General features: G+C 34.6%; 2 protein-coding genes across 4 annotated transcripts in view; one reads left to right on the top strand and one right to left on the bottom strand.

Annotated features, from left to right (window-relative positions):
• LOC140674879 (uncharacterized) overlaps positions 1-11452 on the top strand; it is a 35168-nt gene extending 23716 nt beyond the window's left edge. For both annotated transcript variants that reach the window (XM_072908772.1, XM_072908773.1), the window contains exons 2-3: positions 8727-10231; positions 10472-11452. In XM_072908772.1, coding sequence (XP_072764873.1) covers positions 8727-10231; positions 10472-10807 — 1841 coding nt within the window. In that variant the 3' untranslated portion in view covers positions 10808-11452. The remainder of the gene's footprint in view (positions 1-8726; positions 10232-10471) is intronic.
• Qin (tudor domain-containing protein qin) overlaps positions 1-13365 on the bottom strand; it is a 141186-nt gene extending 127821 nt beyond the window's left edge. For both annotated transcript variants that reach the window (XM_072908770.1, XM_072908771.1), the window contains exons 1-5: positions 13044-13365; positions 11910-12185; positions 11742-11824; positions 11446-11649; positions 11282-11362 (exon numbers count right to left, since the gene is read on the bottom strand). In XM_072908770.1, coding sequence (XP_072764871.1) covers positions 11282-11362; positions 11446-11649; positions 11742-11824; positions 11910-12185; positions 13044-13155 — 756 coding nt within the window. In that variant the 5' untranslated portion in view covers positions 13156-13365. The remainder of the gene's footprint in view (positions 1-11281; positions 11363-11445; positions 11650-11741; positions 11825-11909; positions 12186-13043) is intronic.
• Positions 13366-14823: the final 1458 nt, after the last annotated feature.

The raw sequence follows: 14823 nt of genomic DNA, 5'->3' as shown, positions 1-14823 counted from the left end.
AAATTCTACACATGCTTGAACCGCTATGTAGAACGGTTAAATAATACAATGCTCGATAAACATTTACAAGTGTAATAATGTATTATAGATGCAAAACATATTTCCAAAGTAATATGAAATTTGAAAGATTGAAAGTTGAGAGTAAAAAGAATTAAAGATTAAACAATGCAAGTGCTTAATGATGAAAACATTGATTCGGAGATCTCTTCGTTGCCTATAGACATTTTTGTGCCTTACTTTATTCACGATTTCTTCTAACAAAGTCAATGTACCTTATTCATTTTATCTAACAACTTGATAACAAGTCAACAGATATTATGAACAACTCGATAATGCAATTTTTACTCTGAAATGCTAAAACGCTTACGTATTTTTCTCGATGTCGAACACGAGAAACGGATGCTTCCGTTATTCGGTAACAGGAAGCAAGTTGCATCGCGAGTGTTAACGTTATTAGAGATCTGACTTGCAAACCACCTGCGCGGCGCGAAAATCGTCTGGAAGATTGTAATGGGAGCGGACAAGCCGTCGTCGTTGCATCTGTAATTTCAACACCCGAAGTGACGACGCACGACGTCGTGCCAGGCCGAAGGGGAAACTGTTCGCTCAAGTATAAGGAGTTTCAGTGAAATGTTGCAGGATACCGATACGAAAAGCATGTTCCTGTTCACATCAGTTTCGCAATTTTCGAAACGTAAAGTTACGCTTACGGAGTAGTAAATTTATTCGTGTTTCGATGAATTAAATAAGTCGTTAACCAATAAAAGTATTAAAAAAAAAAAATAAAGGCCTAACATATTTACGTATAATTATGCGTATAATTAAAAAGCAAGAAATTCTAGATATGCTGAAAAGACACGACAAAGCTTCAATTATCTTAATTTTTTATTACTAAATTCTGTAAAATCATTTTTACGTCTCGGTTGAAGATCTTTTTAGCGTCAAAGTGATAAAACTATCTCCGCCCCATATATCGCCTCTGTATAACGCAAGTTCTTTAACGAACGCGATATGGAGATGACTTTCAAAGCATTCTGAGAGACTAGAGGTATCATGGTTTGCTCGGTGAGTCAAAGGATCAGCGGAGTGGAACTGTCGAAGCAACGTGATAAGGAAGGGTTAAGAGAACAGGAAGTGTACCATAGATATGAATTGGAAATATTCGCTGGGATGGAAACCGGTAACCGAAAGCTTAATACGATTTATGGACTTCGCCGCAAATTTAATTTGATTCTTGTGGAAAGAGCGATATCTGCCCTCGGCTTGATGATGTACTGTTAATTAAATAGCTATTATCCGAATGATCACGTTCCTATTCCCCGCTATTTCCCCACACAGATTCTCCCCCGAGAAAATAATTATATAGACCATAATAATAAAAGATAATCAGTATTTGCTGATTAATATTCGCGTTTACTAAGCTATTACTTATGCTGCTAATTTATCTGTGAAACATTTCACATTAATTAGGGCGAAAATGTGCATGCGTGGAAAATTTCCCTGACGGAAATTTCGCGAACAAGTAGAATTTTTTCATCAAAAAGAAAAAATATCTATTCTATAAAAAGCCCGCGATTATCTCTCGCGTACGCCGCTTTATTGTATTATTAAACGTTTTAGAGGAAATTTTATATCAGAGCTGCGGCCAATAAGACTGATTGTGAGAGCGCGAAATCGATTTAAATTTACGGAACACTTGGACCGAATAGTTGAAATTATTCAGCCAAATAAACGAGTTGGCCGAAAACCCGAATAATTGTAGTGGTGGATACGATGATTCTACGTTTCGGTGAACTCAAACAATATTACGAGTCGTTAATTTTTCTATTCAGTTACGGTACAATTGAAAATATGAAATTAATAATATTGTTGCCTGTTAAGTTAAAAATGAAAGTATTTCTAGTAGTCGATAGGTAAAAATGGATTCTGTAAGATTTAAACAAAATTCAACAAAAAGGTCTTCAAACTTTAACTTTATATATAAGAATAATATAAAAATTATCATTTTATTTCAAACTTCCAGATTATTTTGTATCCTGATGAATATTTTAAAATCTAATAATTAAAATTTAATATATACGTAAATTTACTAAATCTCTTATAATTATAAAATTATTTCACTTCTAAATCATGTCAATAAACGGCACTTTAAAATCGCGCTAAAAATTAATTTACAACAAAATCTCTGTCTGCTAACACGGATTTTATTATCGAATTGAATTTTTTCGCACAATAAAATGCAATACGGACAATCTCCATATATTTGGCGCCATCTCTATCGACGCAATGAAACTGCTGGTCATCGAATTCCCTCCTGGAAATGCTGCAATGTTTAGCGAAACGTTTCCATTGTGTCTCGATAAACATGAAGATTTTCAGGCAGACTTGAGTTTATTAATTTAGTACAACAATCTGTGGCTATTCGCGGATCTCCTATCGGTTTATATTATCCAGTATAAACATCAATTCGCGGAGTTCATTAGAGACACATGCTACGCATTGCTATTCTTCGGGTTGCTGCATTTGTAACACTATAGTGATCCTCGAGGGAAACATATGACATTTCCCCTGGATCAATTGATTTTGCGCGATTGTATCGACAGACAATGCGAACTATGCTAAGCAAACGTACATTAATATAACCGGAGGCCTACAAATATATAATGCTAATAAACGCATATTTTTCTCCCCTTATCTTCAATATTAATATACTTTTCATTCACTTTCCACAGCAGTTGAATTATTCTTTTTTTCATTAAAGCTATAAATTCGTCTTGGCTTATCCGAAACAAAAGTAAATTATATGAATGTCTCGCAATTAAATTTAAAAGCATTTAAATTTTCCTTAAATAAATTGCTTAAAAGCATCTAAATTTTTCTCAACTAATAAATCATTCACTTCTTGAGATATATAATTAAGTTTCGAATCTTTGTCTAATGTGAAAAGGAGAAAGTTGTGGTGAGAATTGCAAAAAGTTGGAAATTCAGCAAGTGTGATTAAAACCAAAATTAGAAACAAGAATTATTACTGTCAGATCGATTAGTCGATCGCGTGAGAATGCCGTGACTGTAACCGAAGCGAATTGGTTATCTGTTAATGTTTGAACACTTGCACATTTTCCACTAAACCATTGGAGCCAGAGTGTTTATTGACCGTCATTTTCGATAGAAGACTGGTTTCTATTTAATCGGTGTCCGCATGATTTGATGTTGACCAAGCCAATCGAGCTGATCGCAGTCAGCCAAAGATGAGATACACAAAACGATAAATCAAATAGCAATCGCCAGAACGATTATGCTAATAATAATGCGATGTCGCAGAACAGATACGCAATCGTACTATACTTGAATATAAATTTCCATTTCTAAAAAAAATTCCACGAACTCAAACAAGCATGGACCATAGAATACGTGAATATCGAATCACTTCATTTCTCTAATATTGAATAAAAATCGATATATTGATAAAAATGTGAGAAACTAAAATAAGAATTTGTCCCAGAAAGAACTCTCGACATCCTCAAAATTTTTCTATCTCATCTTTAATGATATCTAATACAAGTGTATTGTCCGCATGACGAATATATATATATATATCATTTGATATATATCGTCGCTCCAGAAACACTATATATATATATATATATATATATACATATATATATATATGTACACGATGCTCCTCATCCTAACTAACTTACATTTCCGGCCGTTCTTGTTCCGTCCAATTTCACCGCTTTGTATCCCCTTAAGGTTCAGTAATGGTTACAACTAACTACGATGCATTGCAACAAAGTAAAGAGATCCCGGAGAGCATTTGCATTCGCACAAATTCTCCAGTCGAATCGCTCGGTCGACCCTGCCCTGTTTACATCCGGACAAGGAAGGCTGGATGGTCCAAGGCATTGGAACACGACAAGCCTTCGTGTGCGCGCTAGTGTCATTATGCGGCTCGTTTTCCGGTTTTAATTAAATGACATGCAAAACGCGCGTGGCACGATCACGCTTTTCTGGATTTCCGGAAAGCTCCAGGCTGAGACGGGTCAGCCGTAAATCCAGAGACGCGTATTAACGCGGTCCGTAACTAGCGGCGTGAAGTTCAAATACGAATTGTGTGGCATTCTGGAGAATTTCGCCGACGAAAATACCGACGAAATTCACTCCTCTACATGACATAAGATATGGACAAATAAAAACGTAGGAAAATATCATCCAATTAATAAATATCAACATTTTCTTCATTACATATAATATACTGCTATATGTTTTTATAATTAGAGTGTAGTAGAATGTAGAATTAATTCAATTAGAAGCTAAATCACCAACTTGTTCATAAAATTAATAATAAGGATATAATTAAAATTGAATAAAAATTTAAATTCAAAGAGTGTTATAGAATGTGTTTCATAAGGAAACGTTTAAAGTTTTTGCAGGTAGCTGTATGCAGATACGTGTGTGTGTACTAATATATATATATATATATATATATATATATATATATAGTAAAATTTCGTCATATCTATTCTTTAGCTTTAAATTTCAGAATTAACTAAATACAGATTTATTTATTATTTATTAAGGAAAAATTTATTTAATTTTTTTGATAATTTATTTAATGATATCTATATAATTTCTTTTTAAATGTATTATTTAAAAGATTTTTCTCCGATGTATTCGGTGGCCGTGTGTTTCGTTTATTTCAGCAGCGATGTATACGTGCCATATGCGAATCATCTTTATTGACAATTCCGCGAGCCAAGAGGATCAATGGTCAATCGGCTTATCGCGATTTTGCTTCGCTATCGCGTGCGTGTAATAACTTCTGTTACGTGCATAATCATATCACAAAAAAAAAAAAACCGCATGATTCCTTTCGCTTTGAAACGAGATTGCTTGTAACCTTAGATAATTAAAGTATGTATTAATAGCAACGTAATATTGCTGATGTAAAAACTAAGTAAGAAATATATCGAGCATGAATATAATTTGTATACAAGTAATTTTATATAAACAATCTAAAAAAAAAAAACCAAGTCCCTGTAATGACAGATTTTTAAAAATTAATTTTGTTCAAATAAAAATATCGAGGCATATTAATAATTTCTAAATTATAATTGAAAAAAAAAAACTTTTCTAAATCGTTTCAGAACAAAACATTTCTTGAAATGAAAAATTTTTAGATAAAATTTAACAGGCAGAATTTTATAATTGAATTTAGTTACAAAAATATATCTGTACATGATGTAACAATTAAAGCTTGCAATAAATAATAATTTCCTTTAATATTTTGGCTAAAGAAAAATATATTCCAAATTGGTCAATAAAAATCTATCATTAAAAAGACTAGTTTATTTTATAAAATTTTAAAGTATCCCACAATTTTTTTGTAGAAATGTATAAAAATTTGGAATGTGTGTGTGCGCGCGAGATATTCTTTAAATAATAAATTATTATACACAAAACATAAATGAAAAAAAAAACATGACTAAAGAAATTCAACAATTAATCAACGAGTAATAAATAAGTTTTCTATAAAATAAATATTTTCACACTTTCTTCTCTATAGATTAAAATTTCTCCAATTATATTAAATTATACAAGTAAAAAAAGAACGACAAATTCAATAATAATTATATTAAACTATACGAGTAAATAGGACGACAAATTCAATAATATATACCTGCAAAAGCCTCCTCTCGAAATTCGATTTGAAAAGCTTAGCAATACGCCATGTTTTCCCAGTGTCGAGTGGCAATCGCGATATTTTACTTCATTAAGAATTGCCGTCCTCGCGACCAAGAATGAAAAATGGCTTTATTTTCCCGTACATATTGCACCGCTCGTGCCGCGGCCCTTCGTCTTGTGTCTGTGCAATAAATAAAGTGACGCACGCAGTAATTTCAACTACGCACGATTGGGAGCTTCGACGGTGGGTTTCTCGTCCATCGCGCACCGTAGCGGCATCAATTATTCGTAGCAGTTAGTTTTTGCTGAATGTAGTTCTACACTGCGAGTGTCGGGTATTGCAGAGACGAGAACGAAGGTACGGTATGTTCATTACGCTGAACTGCACGCCACGAAAACAAACCTCATATCGTCCCATACGTAAATGTTACCGACTCGTCGAAAATTAATTAGATATAATTAGGAGGAACTTGTAATTAAATTTTAGAATTTTAGAACCAAAAGCACAAAGCAACGTCTGTATTCTGACCGCATCTATGTGTTTCGCGGTTCTCCCTCTGTCTCTCTTTCTTCCTCCCGACACGTCCGTCGAGCTTCCAAGTCACGCACGTTCGGAATAACGTAATCCGGGAGACCAATACTCGCCAATTAATATTCCGTATCGGGTTACCGAGGGATCGACATGACATCCCACCTAGTATGTCGTACTTTCACGTTATACATACAATAGGTATTGTGCAACGCGGAATTCAAGTTAGAATTTCGTCGATTGAACAGATATTGTCGCCGGGACAAAGGAAGAGAAAAAGAAAACATCGGGAGAAACATTGACGATGACTAAAAAGGGGAAAAAAAAGCTATAGAATTGTATGACTCTGAGATATAATTTTAGGAATAATTGTTTTTATTGCAGCAGACGATCAAAGCGAAAAATCTTTGGCATCGTTCGATCCGTCGTACGGGAAGCTAAAAATCCGTGTAATAAATAAGATGTTATCGAAAATTATATCGATATCCTCATACTGATTCCTTAATGTAACCGATGCGCGTGATTTTCCGACAATAAAATCATATTTTAAATCCGAATAACGGATGTTCGAATAACATGTGAGATGTACGTGACGCGTAAGATCGTATTCGGCGAAACATAAATGGAGATCTTCTTTGATTCGAACTTAAGGGGGGAATTCGGTCTAGGGGCCTGATTTTTAGGCCTTTTTTGCAAATTTTTTATAAGGAACGGATAGGATCAATTAAAATAAAAGTTTTTCCTATTTGTCAAGCAACTTTTTAAGTATTTAAAAAAATTTTTTTATTAAAAATCAGGCCTCTAGACCGAATTCCTCCCTTAAATACGGTATTTCGGATTCGCATGAAAACTTGTTCTCCGAGGACGCGCGATCGTGTCTCTTTATATATACGACGCAGAAAATGTATTTCACGAATGACGTTGCGTCGCGCTTTGAAAACTCACAAGACGAGCGTCTCTTAGAGATCGCGTACACGCGCTTTGTGAATTTTTCAATCATGTTTCGAGCTGACAGGATTAATAAAGCGCGTCGAGCTGTGCTCCGCACCACAACGCGAACAGAGTTTCCAGACTCATTTCATGCAGAATCGAATTGGATTTCCAGGTCGGGACCCGATGTATATAACTGTATGTAATCCACGAGAGAAAGAGAAAGATAGAATGAGAGGGAGAAATATACGGAGCGCGCAACCCTTTGATGTGCATCGTCGGCTCGAAGCGCGGGCGATGCTCTTTCTGCAGGCCCGCTGCACTTTGTTACATCGACGTTAAATAATCGGTTTATAAAAATTCATGGCGAGTTTAGTGAGGCAGGTTTATATCCGGCACATCACTTGGACTGCACACTCCGCTATTCTGTGCCTCCCCTCATCACCATCCCCGCCCCCCCTTTCCCGTTTCATATTGCAATATCGCTAGCCGGACGAGGTGACGAGAGTTTGCAAATTGAAAAGTGAACGAGGGTATATTCACGAAGCGTTTCGCGCGCAAAGAATATCTATGGGATGAACAAAGATATGTATCATCGTAGAAAATTACACGCGTGATTCGTTTAATTCTTTAAAAATTGAAAATATCTCTGTGACCTAAATCGAGAATATTTTAGATTCTGATGATTTCAATAATCTATCATATGCATCACAAAATATAAGATTATATAAAATTTAATTTTTCATAAAATATTTATATAGTTCGTAAACACAGATAATAGATAAGTATTGCATGATCGATTAAAAAACTCTATTCTTGTTATACGAGATACCTATATATAAAAAAACGAACGCTAGACAGAAAAAAATTTTTCTTCACGACATTCCAGTGTCCTGCGTGAAATACCTTTATCTCTAATCGACCCCTCAAAAAGCCACCACACGATCCATCCCCATCTCAGTCTCTTCCCTCTTTTTCCTCGGAAATGTGCGAGATAACGCGCGCGGCCTGCGCACCAGATGAAATTAAATTAGAAGGAAAATATTCGGAGAGCCGGCCAGTGCTTTTGTACGTGCCACGAGATAGCGAGATAAAATAAAGGCAACGAGTACACGTATATCGGATATTCCCGTAGCATAGAGGGTATATTTGCGCGCTGGCACGTTCAAGCGATGCAACCACTAAAAACGTACCGATTCACCAGCTCTCTACATCTTGATCGCCAGACAGATTCAACTTTCAATTCTCGACCGACCTCCTCCTCCCTTTCCACGATTCGTCTTTGTCGGAACGTTTCAGGCATATCATGTTATCTCGCATTTTCTCTTCGCCTTCTTTCTCGCCTGGTCGTTCGCAATCGTGATAATGCGTCGCAAATATAAAAAACTATACTACTATTTTGCAATAAATTTATAAGATTGATACAACTTTTAAAAACCTAAAAACCTAATTTAATTACATGCATGAAACCTGTTTTTTTTTTTTTTTTTTTTTTAAATTCAATATAAAATGCAATTTAAAAAATCGCGCTGTACAGTTAATTAAAAAACAATTGTGGCAATAAAAACATCTTTCTTCTCAGTTGCAGTTTTCTTAATGCGAAGCTTCGTAGCATCGGAGTCAGCAAGGTCGAATACGACCGGCGCTATTTTCGAGAATGATGAGGAAGAGTTACTCGCGAACATGAATTTGACAACGTTCAAAGAGAGATACCGGAGATTGATACCCTACATGACTTTCTATGTCGCTAACAACTACTTGCACACCCAAGCTACGTTAGAGCAAAATTATGTAAAGGAACCATCGACCAATTTGCTTCGGAAACTCCCACCGCCGCAGCAGCCTTTGATCCGGCTCGGCGGCGTGCCGAGACGAGGAAGTAACAAATACCGTGTCAATTCATCCAGTCAAGACAAGAAGTTTGTTCCATCCGTACAATTCGATCCCAGGAACATCGGAGGCGACAATGATCACTTTACACCGGTCAAATATAACACCAAGATCAACTATGCCGACTATTCCACTCCGTCTTATCAGCTTTATCAGGTGGAAAATACTTATCCCGAGATCACCACGCCTTCCACTCAGATCTTGCAAAATGACAATCGATATTTCGTCGCTACGAGACCCCTGCGACTTCCCGTTCCCGCGCGAGAGCAATACTTGGTCAAGAAACCGCTGCTCGGTGGCCCGCAGGACGATTACGACCAGGATACGGCGAGTATACCGAACGTCATCCTTAACTACCCTAATAAAGAATTCGACGATCTGAGGTACATTCCACCGCCGATACATGCGAACGTGCAGCAGCAGTCGGTGAAATCACCCGTCACCTCGCAAGTTTATCGAAAGCCGAACGTGAATATTAACAATTTAATCGAGAGTTTTCAGTTGTCCGAGCGACTGCCAGAGATGTTGAACAAAGACAACATCGACAGCAGTATCAAGGCGCTCCTGGAGATCCTCAATATCCTGCACAACTCGCGGCAGGAAAATTTGCCGCAACCGCAACAAGAACCGTTACTGTTGCCGCCTATATTGCTCAATTACAAACCGAAAATATACACGCGGCCGAAAGTAATTACCGAGACGAGGTTCCAGGCGACACCGAATCCTCTATTGATCACCGATGATCCAGAACGATACAAGGCGGAACACGACGACGTCCGGATTAAGACACCGTTGCAACCCGATTACAATATAAATCATATAAAAGATGAAAAGGTAGAATACTACAACCCTTATGCGCAGGATAATTTGAACGAATCTAAGCAGCAAGGACTCAGGCCAACCTCCAGACCTGACACGACCGAACACACCTACGAGATCACGGAGGATCTTAGTGACGACATCCTACATGACGAACAATATACCTTGCCAATTTCTACGGAAACGTCCACGAGTCAGAAATACATGGCGCCCAATGAAATTACACACCCGAAACCGAAAACATCCTTAAAATACGGTGCAACGCGCGGAAAACCTCACATCGACTATCCAGCGTACGCGACCATACCTGAAACCGATTTCTCTTGCAAAGATCAAAGATATAAAGGGTTTTTCGGTGATCCAGCGACCAGATGCCAAGTGAGTATACGCGAAAACGTTAATATTATAATTTACCTATATTATTAATTTTTGTCCCGAATTTTCAAATTAAATAAAACGACTGTAAAATATATTTTTATTTTTTTTTAATTTATAAATTTTTTATATAACTTTATTTTCTTATTATCTTCTCTTTTCTTATCTCTTTCGGTTCTTTTAAATATGTTTCGCAATTTTGCATTATTTAAAATATTGATTTAATAACAATATCGTTTTCAGGTGTGGCATTACTGCGATCTTAACGGCGGTAAATCGTCGTTTTTATGTCCGAACGGTACAATATTTAGTCAGGTAGCATTGACCTGCGATTGGTGGTTTAATGTGAAATGCGAGACGACTACTCAACTATACGTTTTAAACGAACGATTGTACAAATATATCCTGCCAATTATGCCCAAGTTTCCTGAGGATTTTACCGGTCCGGAAGTAGATCGATACTTAGAACTCAAATTTAAAGAGATGGAAGCAAAACTGAAAGAAAAAAAACTAAAGAAACAGCAAGAGGATAAGGGCAAACATAAAGGTAAATCTGAAACGTCGAATGACGAAGAATAGACGTATAAAGCGTTATGTGCTAAATAATTTAGTCATAACATATACCTGACTCGTTGCCATTATAATATATACAAAGCAAAAGTAAGTCTATAAGATTACAAAATTGAAAGCTTGCAGATTTGGAAAAGTGCAATATATATATATTATGATAGAGTAATATGTATTTTAATGAGATAAGGAGAGGATTATATAACATCCTCGCGCGAAAAAATAAGTATAAGATTATTTCACAGTCTGTTACGGGTATGAAATGGCTGATGATATTATATATTTCTTCTATTATCTCTAGTCATACATGTATTGTGTACTATTTATAACTGAACATGCTCGCCTAGGGAGCTTTATTTCTTTTGATCTACTTGGCTTAAATTTATTTATTTTTCTAACTGCATGACATATATATCTTTTGTGACAATTATACATTCCCAGGTTCTTCACCAAAAAAAAAATTATTTTATAAAAATGGGTACTCACCTCCTTTGTCTGGTTAACTCGCATCAACGTGTCCTCGATGTCCGTATAAATCTGATTAAACTCGGGCAGTAAAGTCTGGTTCTGTAAATAAAATACATCAGCATTTAGACTTCTTGTAATAATGCATAATCATTTCTTATAATTTAAGTAATATTACTATTAACCTTTTCTGCTAACTCTATAAAGTTATGCATTTTGTGTGAGCGCAAAATGCAACTAGAACAACAAGCCACATTACAGTCATTACAAAAATAATTTAATGTTTCATAACATGTTGGCGAACAGCTATTCAAAATCGCAGCAGGACTATTGGATTCTCCCTCATATATTAAAATCTGTGTGTGATTCTGCAGTGCTCTTCCATGAATCTACAAAGTAGAACAAAATCATAAAATATATGTTACATTTAATTAATTATAAACATTTTTTTTTTTTTTTTATACAAAATATATTAATTTACTTTTGAGTAACAGCAATGACAAAAAAGAACCAGACATTGCTGACAATTTACATTAGCTTGATTTCCACATTCATGGCAACATCCTATAAGCAAAAAGAATAAGTTAAATCTCTTTTTTTATTTGTAAAAATTAATCTATTTGATATAATAAGGCACTAACTTTCTAACCTTGCTTTGATATCTGGCGCAACTTAGATAGTCTATCACAAAATAAAAAATCTTCATCGTCATTTTCTATTGGACGATTGGATGATGAAACAATCAGCCCTAGCGCATATAAATTTAATGGAAGTAAAGATGCTTGACTACTAATGCCAGTAGCAATTCTTTTTTCACATAAAGAACAATTTCCAATGTTTTCCTTGACACATCTGTTACATACTGGATGTCCGCAATCCAATAACAAAGGTATAAAGGTTCCTCTCCTGTTCAGTTTCGATAAATCTGTAACAATTTTGACAAAACTTTCTATTTTATTCTATACAAGTTATTTATTATAATCTATTCATGTAAGAATATAAATTATACAGTTTTAATAAGCTATCCAGTTTTCCATTCATATAATAATGAGAAAACAGGACTCTGGAGAAGATATGTCAGCTTTTATTAAAGTTGTATTATACAATATATAAAATATAATTGTATATGAAATATATATATATCTGCCATTTAATATGCATTTTATTATCCTCATTATTATAAGATATAATTATAATAAAGTTTTTCCTACTTAAAATGTATATGAAATCTATATCTGCCGTTTAATATTTTATTATCCTCATTATTATAGGATATAATAATCGTAATAAATCTATTTAAAATAAATATAAAAATGTAAATAAATAAATCTTAATAGAAGGCACAAGTTATGTATAAAACAAAATGTTTCTTTAATCAATTCTAAATACTCTATATTTGTTTTTCATTTAATCGTTGACTAAACAAAGGAGTAGAACACACGAGTACTTCTTCATTTACAAGTATTTCACGCTACAAAAAAAAATAAAAAAACAATAATCATGCTCACAAGGAATTCTAACCTCCTCGAGATCTTACCTTCTATATCTACGCATTGTCGATTGAAAAAAACATCATCATCTATTTTCGCCCCTAGTATTGTTTACAGACGTCACGTACGACATATATATACCGGCAAAAAGACGCAATTACACGAGCAATCAGGAAAATTACAGCGCGATGCCGGTATAATAGACGCCGGCGTAAGAATCGATGTATGTATATATATATAATGTCATCGCACGACAGCGTGTTGTATACGCGAAAAGCCGCCTCTGAAATTACCTGGCACGAAGAACTTGCGTTTACAGACGACACAATTAACATTCTTCAACCTTGTGCTGGGAATACTGTAGCAGGATGGCGATTTACTCGCCAATGTTTTTCTACGCGACATTTCCCCGTATACGGATATATTCTCTCTCACGAAGACGTAAACCCTGAACAACTCTCGCGATTTATGCCGACCAAGTGCCTTCCCCACGTAATCACTCGATGAATCTCGCTCAACCTCGAACACCCGTTCGAACGACGAGACAGGACACGTTTGAACCGACTACTATCACCGCTCTACCGTTGTCACTACCCATGAGCACTTGCTCGCGCGCGACTTACGTTATCTCTCGTCGCGTTTTGTGTATGTACATGACCGATAGTATTATATATCGAATTCGCACGCCGCTCAACGCCGTGTTTATAAAAACTTTGTTTACGTCGGTCGGACGAAATAATGAGACGACACGAGTGTATGTACGTGTATGGATTATACATTTTTGCATTTTGCGAATATTATGAAATGTATTTATAATATGACGGCCAACTTTTGGCGCCAATATATATTGTATATATTAGCCGCGGTTTTGTGTGACGAACTTCAATTCACGTTATTCTATTCTATTTGTCTTCGTGTATTTTTTATCAAAATTTATTTATTTGAGAGACCCGAAATGTATATTTGATGCATGAATTGTTAATTGTTAAAATAAAGAAAATTAGAAATAGATAATATATATATATATATATATATATATATATATATATATATATATATATATAATTATAGATTATATGTATATATATTTTATTATTTACATTTTTCGTGATTTTATATTAATGTGAAATGTCATAAATAGTTTAATATATCAATAAATGTATAGAAATAGGAAGAAAGTTACCAATTTTAACGCGTTTAATGCTAGATGGCCCTCGATTAATAGTTTGAATCTGGATTACGAATAATCTTCAAACTCGATAATTTATTCCGTCCATTTTTGACGCTTTTAATAGCGTGAAATTATTCAAAACATAAAACATAAAATAATGTAGTAGTGCTTACGTACAGTGAGTAAATGATTAATTACGTCTAGCATTCTTAAATTCGGATCCTCAGCTGTGATTGGTCGATTTATATAGTAGCATAGACATAAAATAGAACATACAAAACTTTATTTGGAAAATTAAAATAAATATATGCATCCGTAATTCAGATTTTTATAATTAATCGAAATTCTTATAATATAATATATATATATATATATATATATATATATATATATATATACATAGGACAAATTATAATATAAATTTAGATGCAAATCGAGTATTTATAAAATTGTTTACTGCCTATATTGTTTTACATGTTATAATCTATAATCGTGAAATTAAAAGCGTCAAAATAATTGTATATTTATTCATAATTATGACAATCGATATTAATCTCTTTAATTCGTGAAAAATTGAAAATTTATCATAGTAATTTCAATCACCGTAATTGGTTAACAAAATTTCCAAGTTGATTTTTAAACGATATGGTGCATAAAATGATTCTGCGAGCCCATCCAAACAAATTTGACTACATATGCATAAATAAATGATTCAATCAAGTGTCTGAGGATGTCCTATTATTATTTCTTCGTATTATTAGACGAATGACCGATTTTTGTACGCGTACTCATATTACGCGTCTATATAAATTTGTATGGACAGGCCCTATCAGACTACGCATTGAAAATTGAAGATTAAAGATTAGAATTTGACTAATCAGAAGAAAGGGAACTAAAATTGC

The sequence above is a fragment of the Anoplolepis gracilipes genome, chromosome 16 (genome assembly GCF_047496725.1).
Source record: "Anoplolepis gracilipes chromosome 16, ASM4749672v1, whole genome shotgun sequence".
NCBI lineage: Eukaryota > Metazoa > Arthropoda > Insecta > Hymenoptera > Formicidae > Anoplolepis > Anoplolepis gracilipes.
This window is presented reverse-complemented; position numbering and strand designations above follow the sequence as displayed.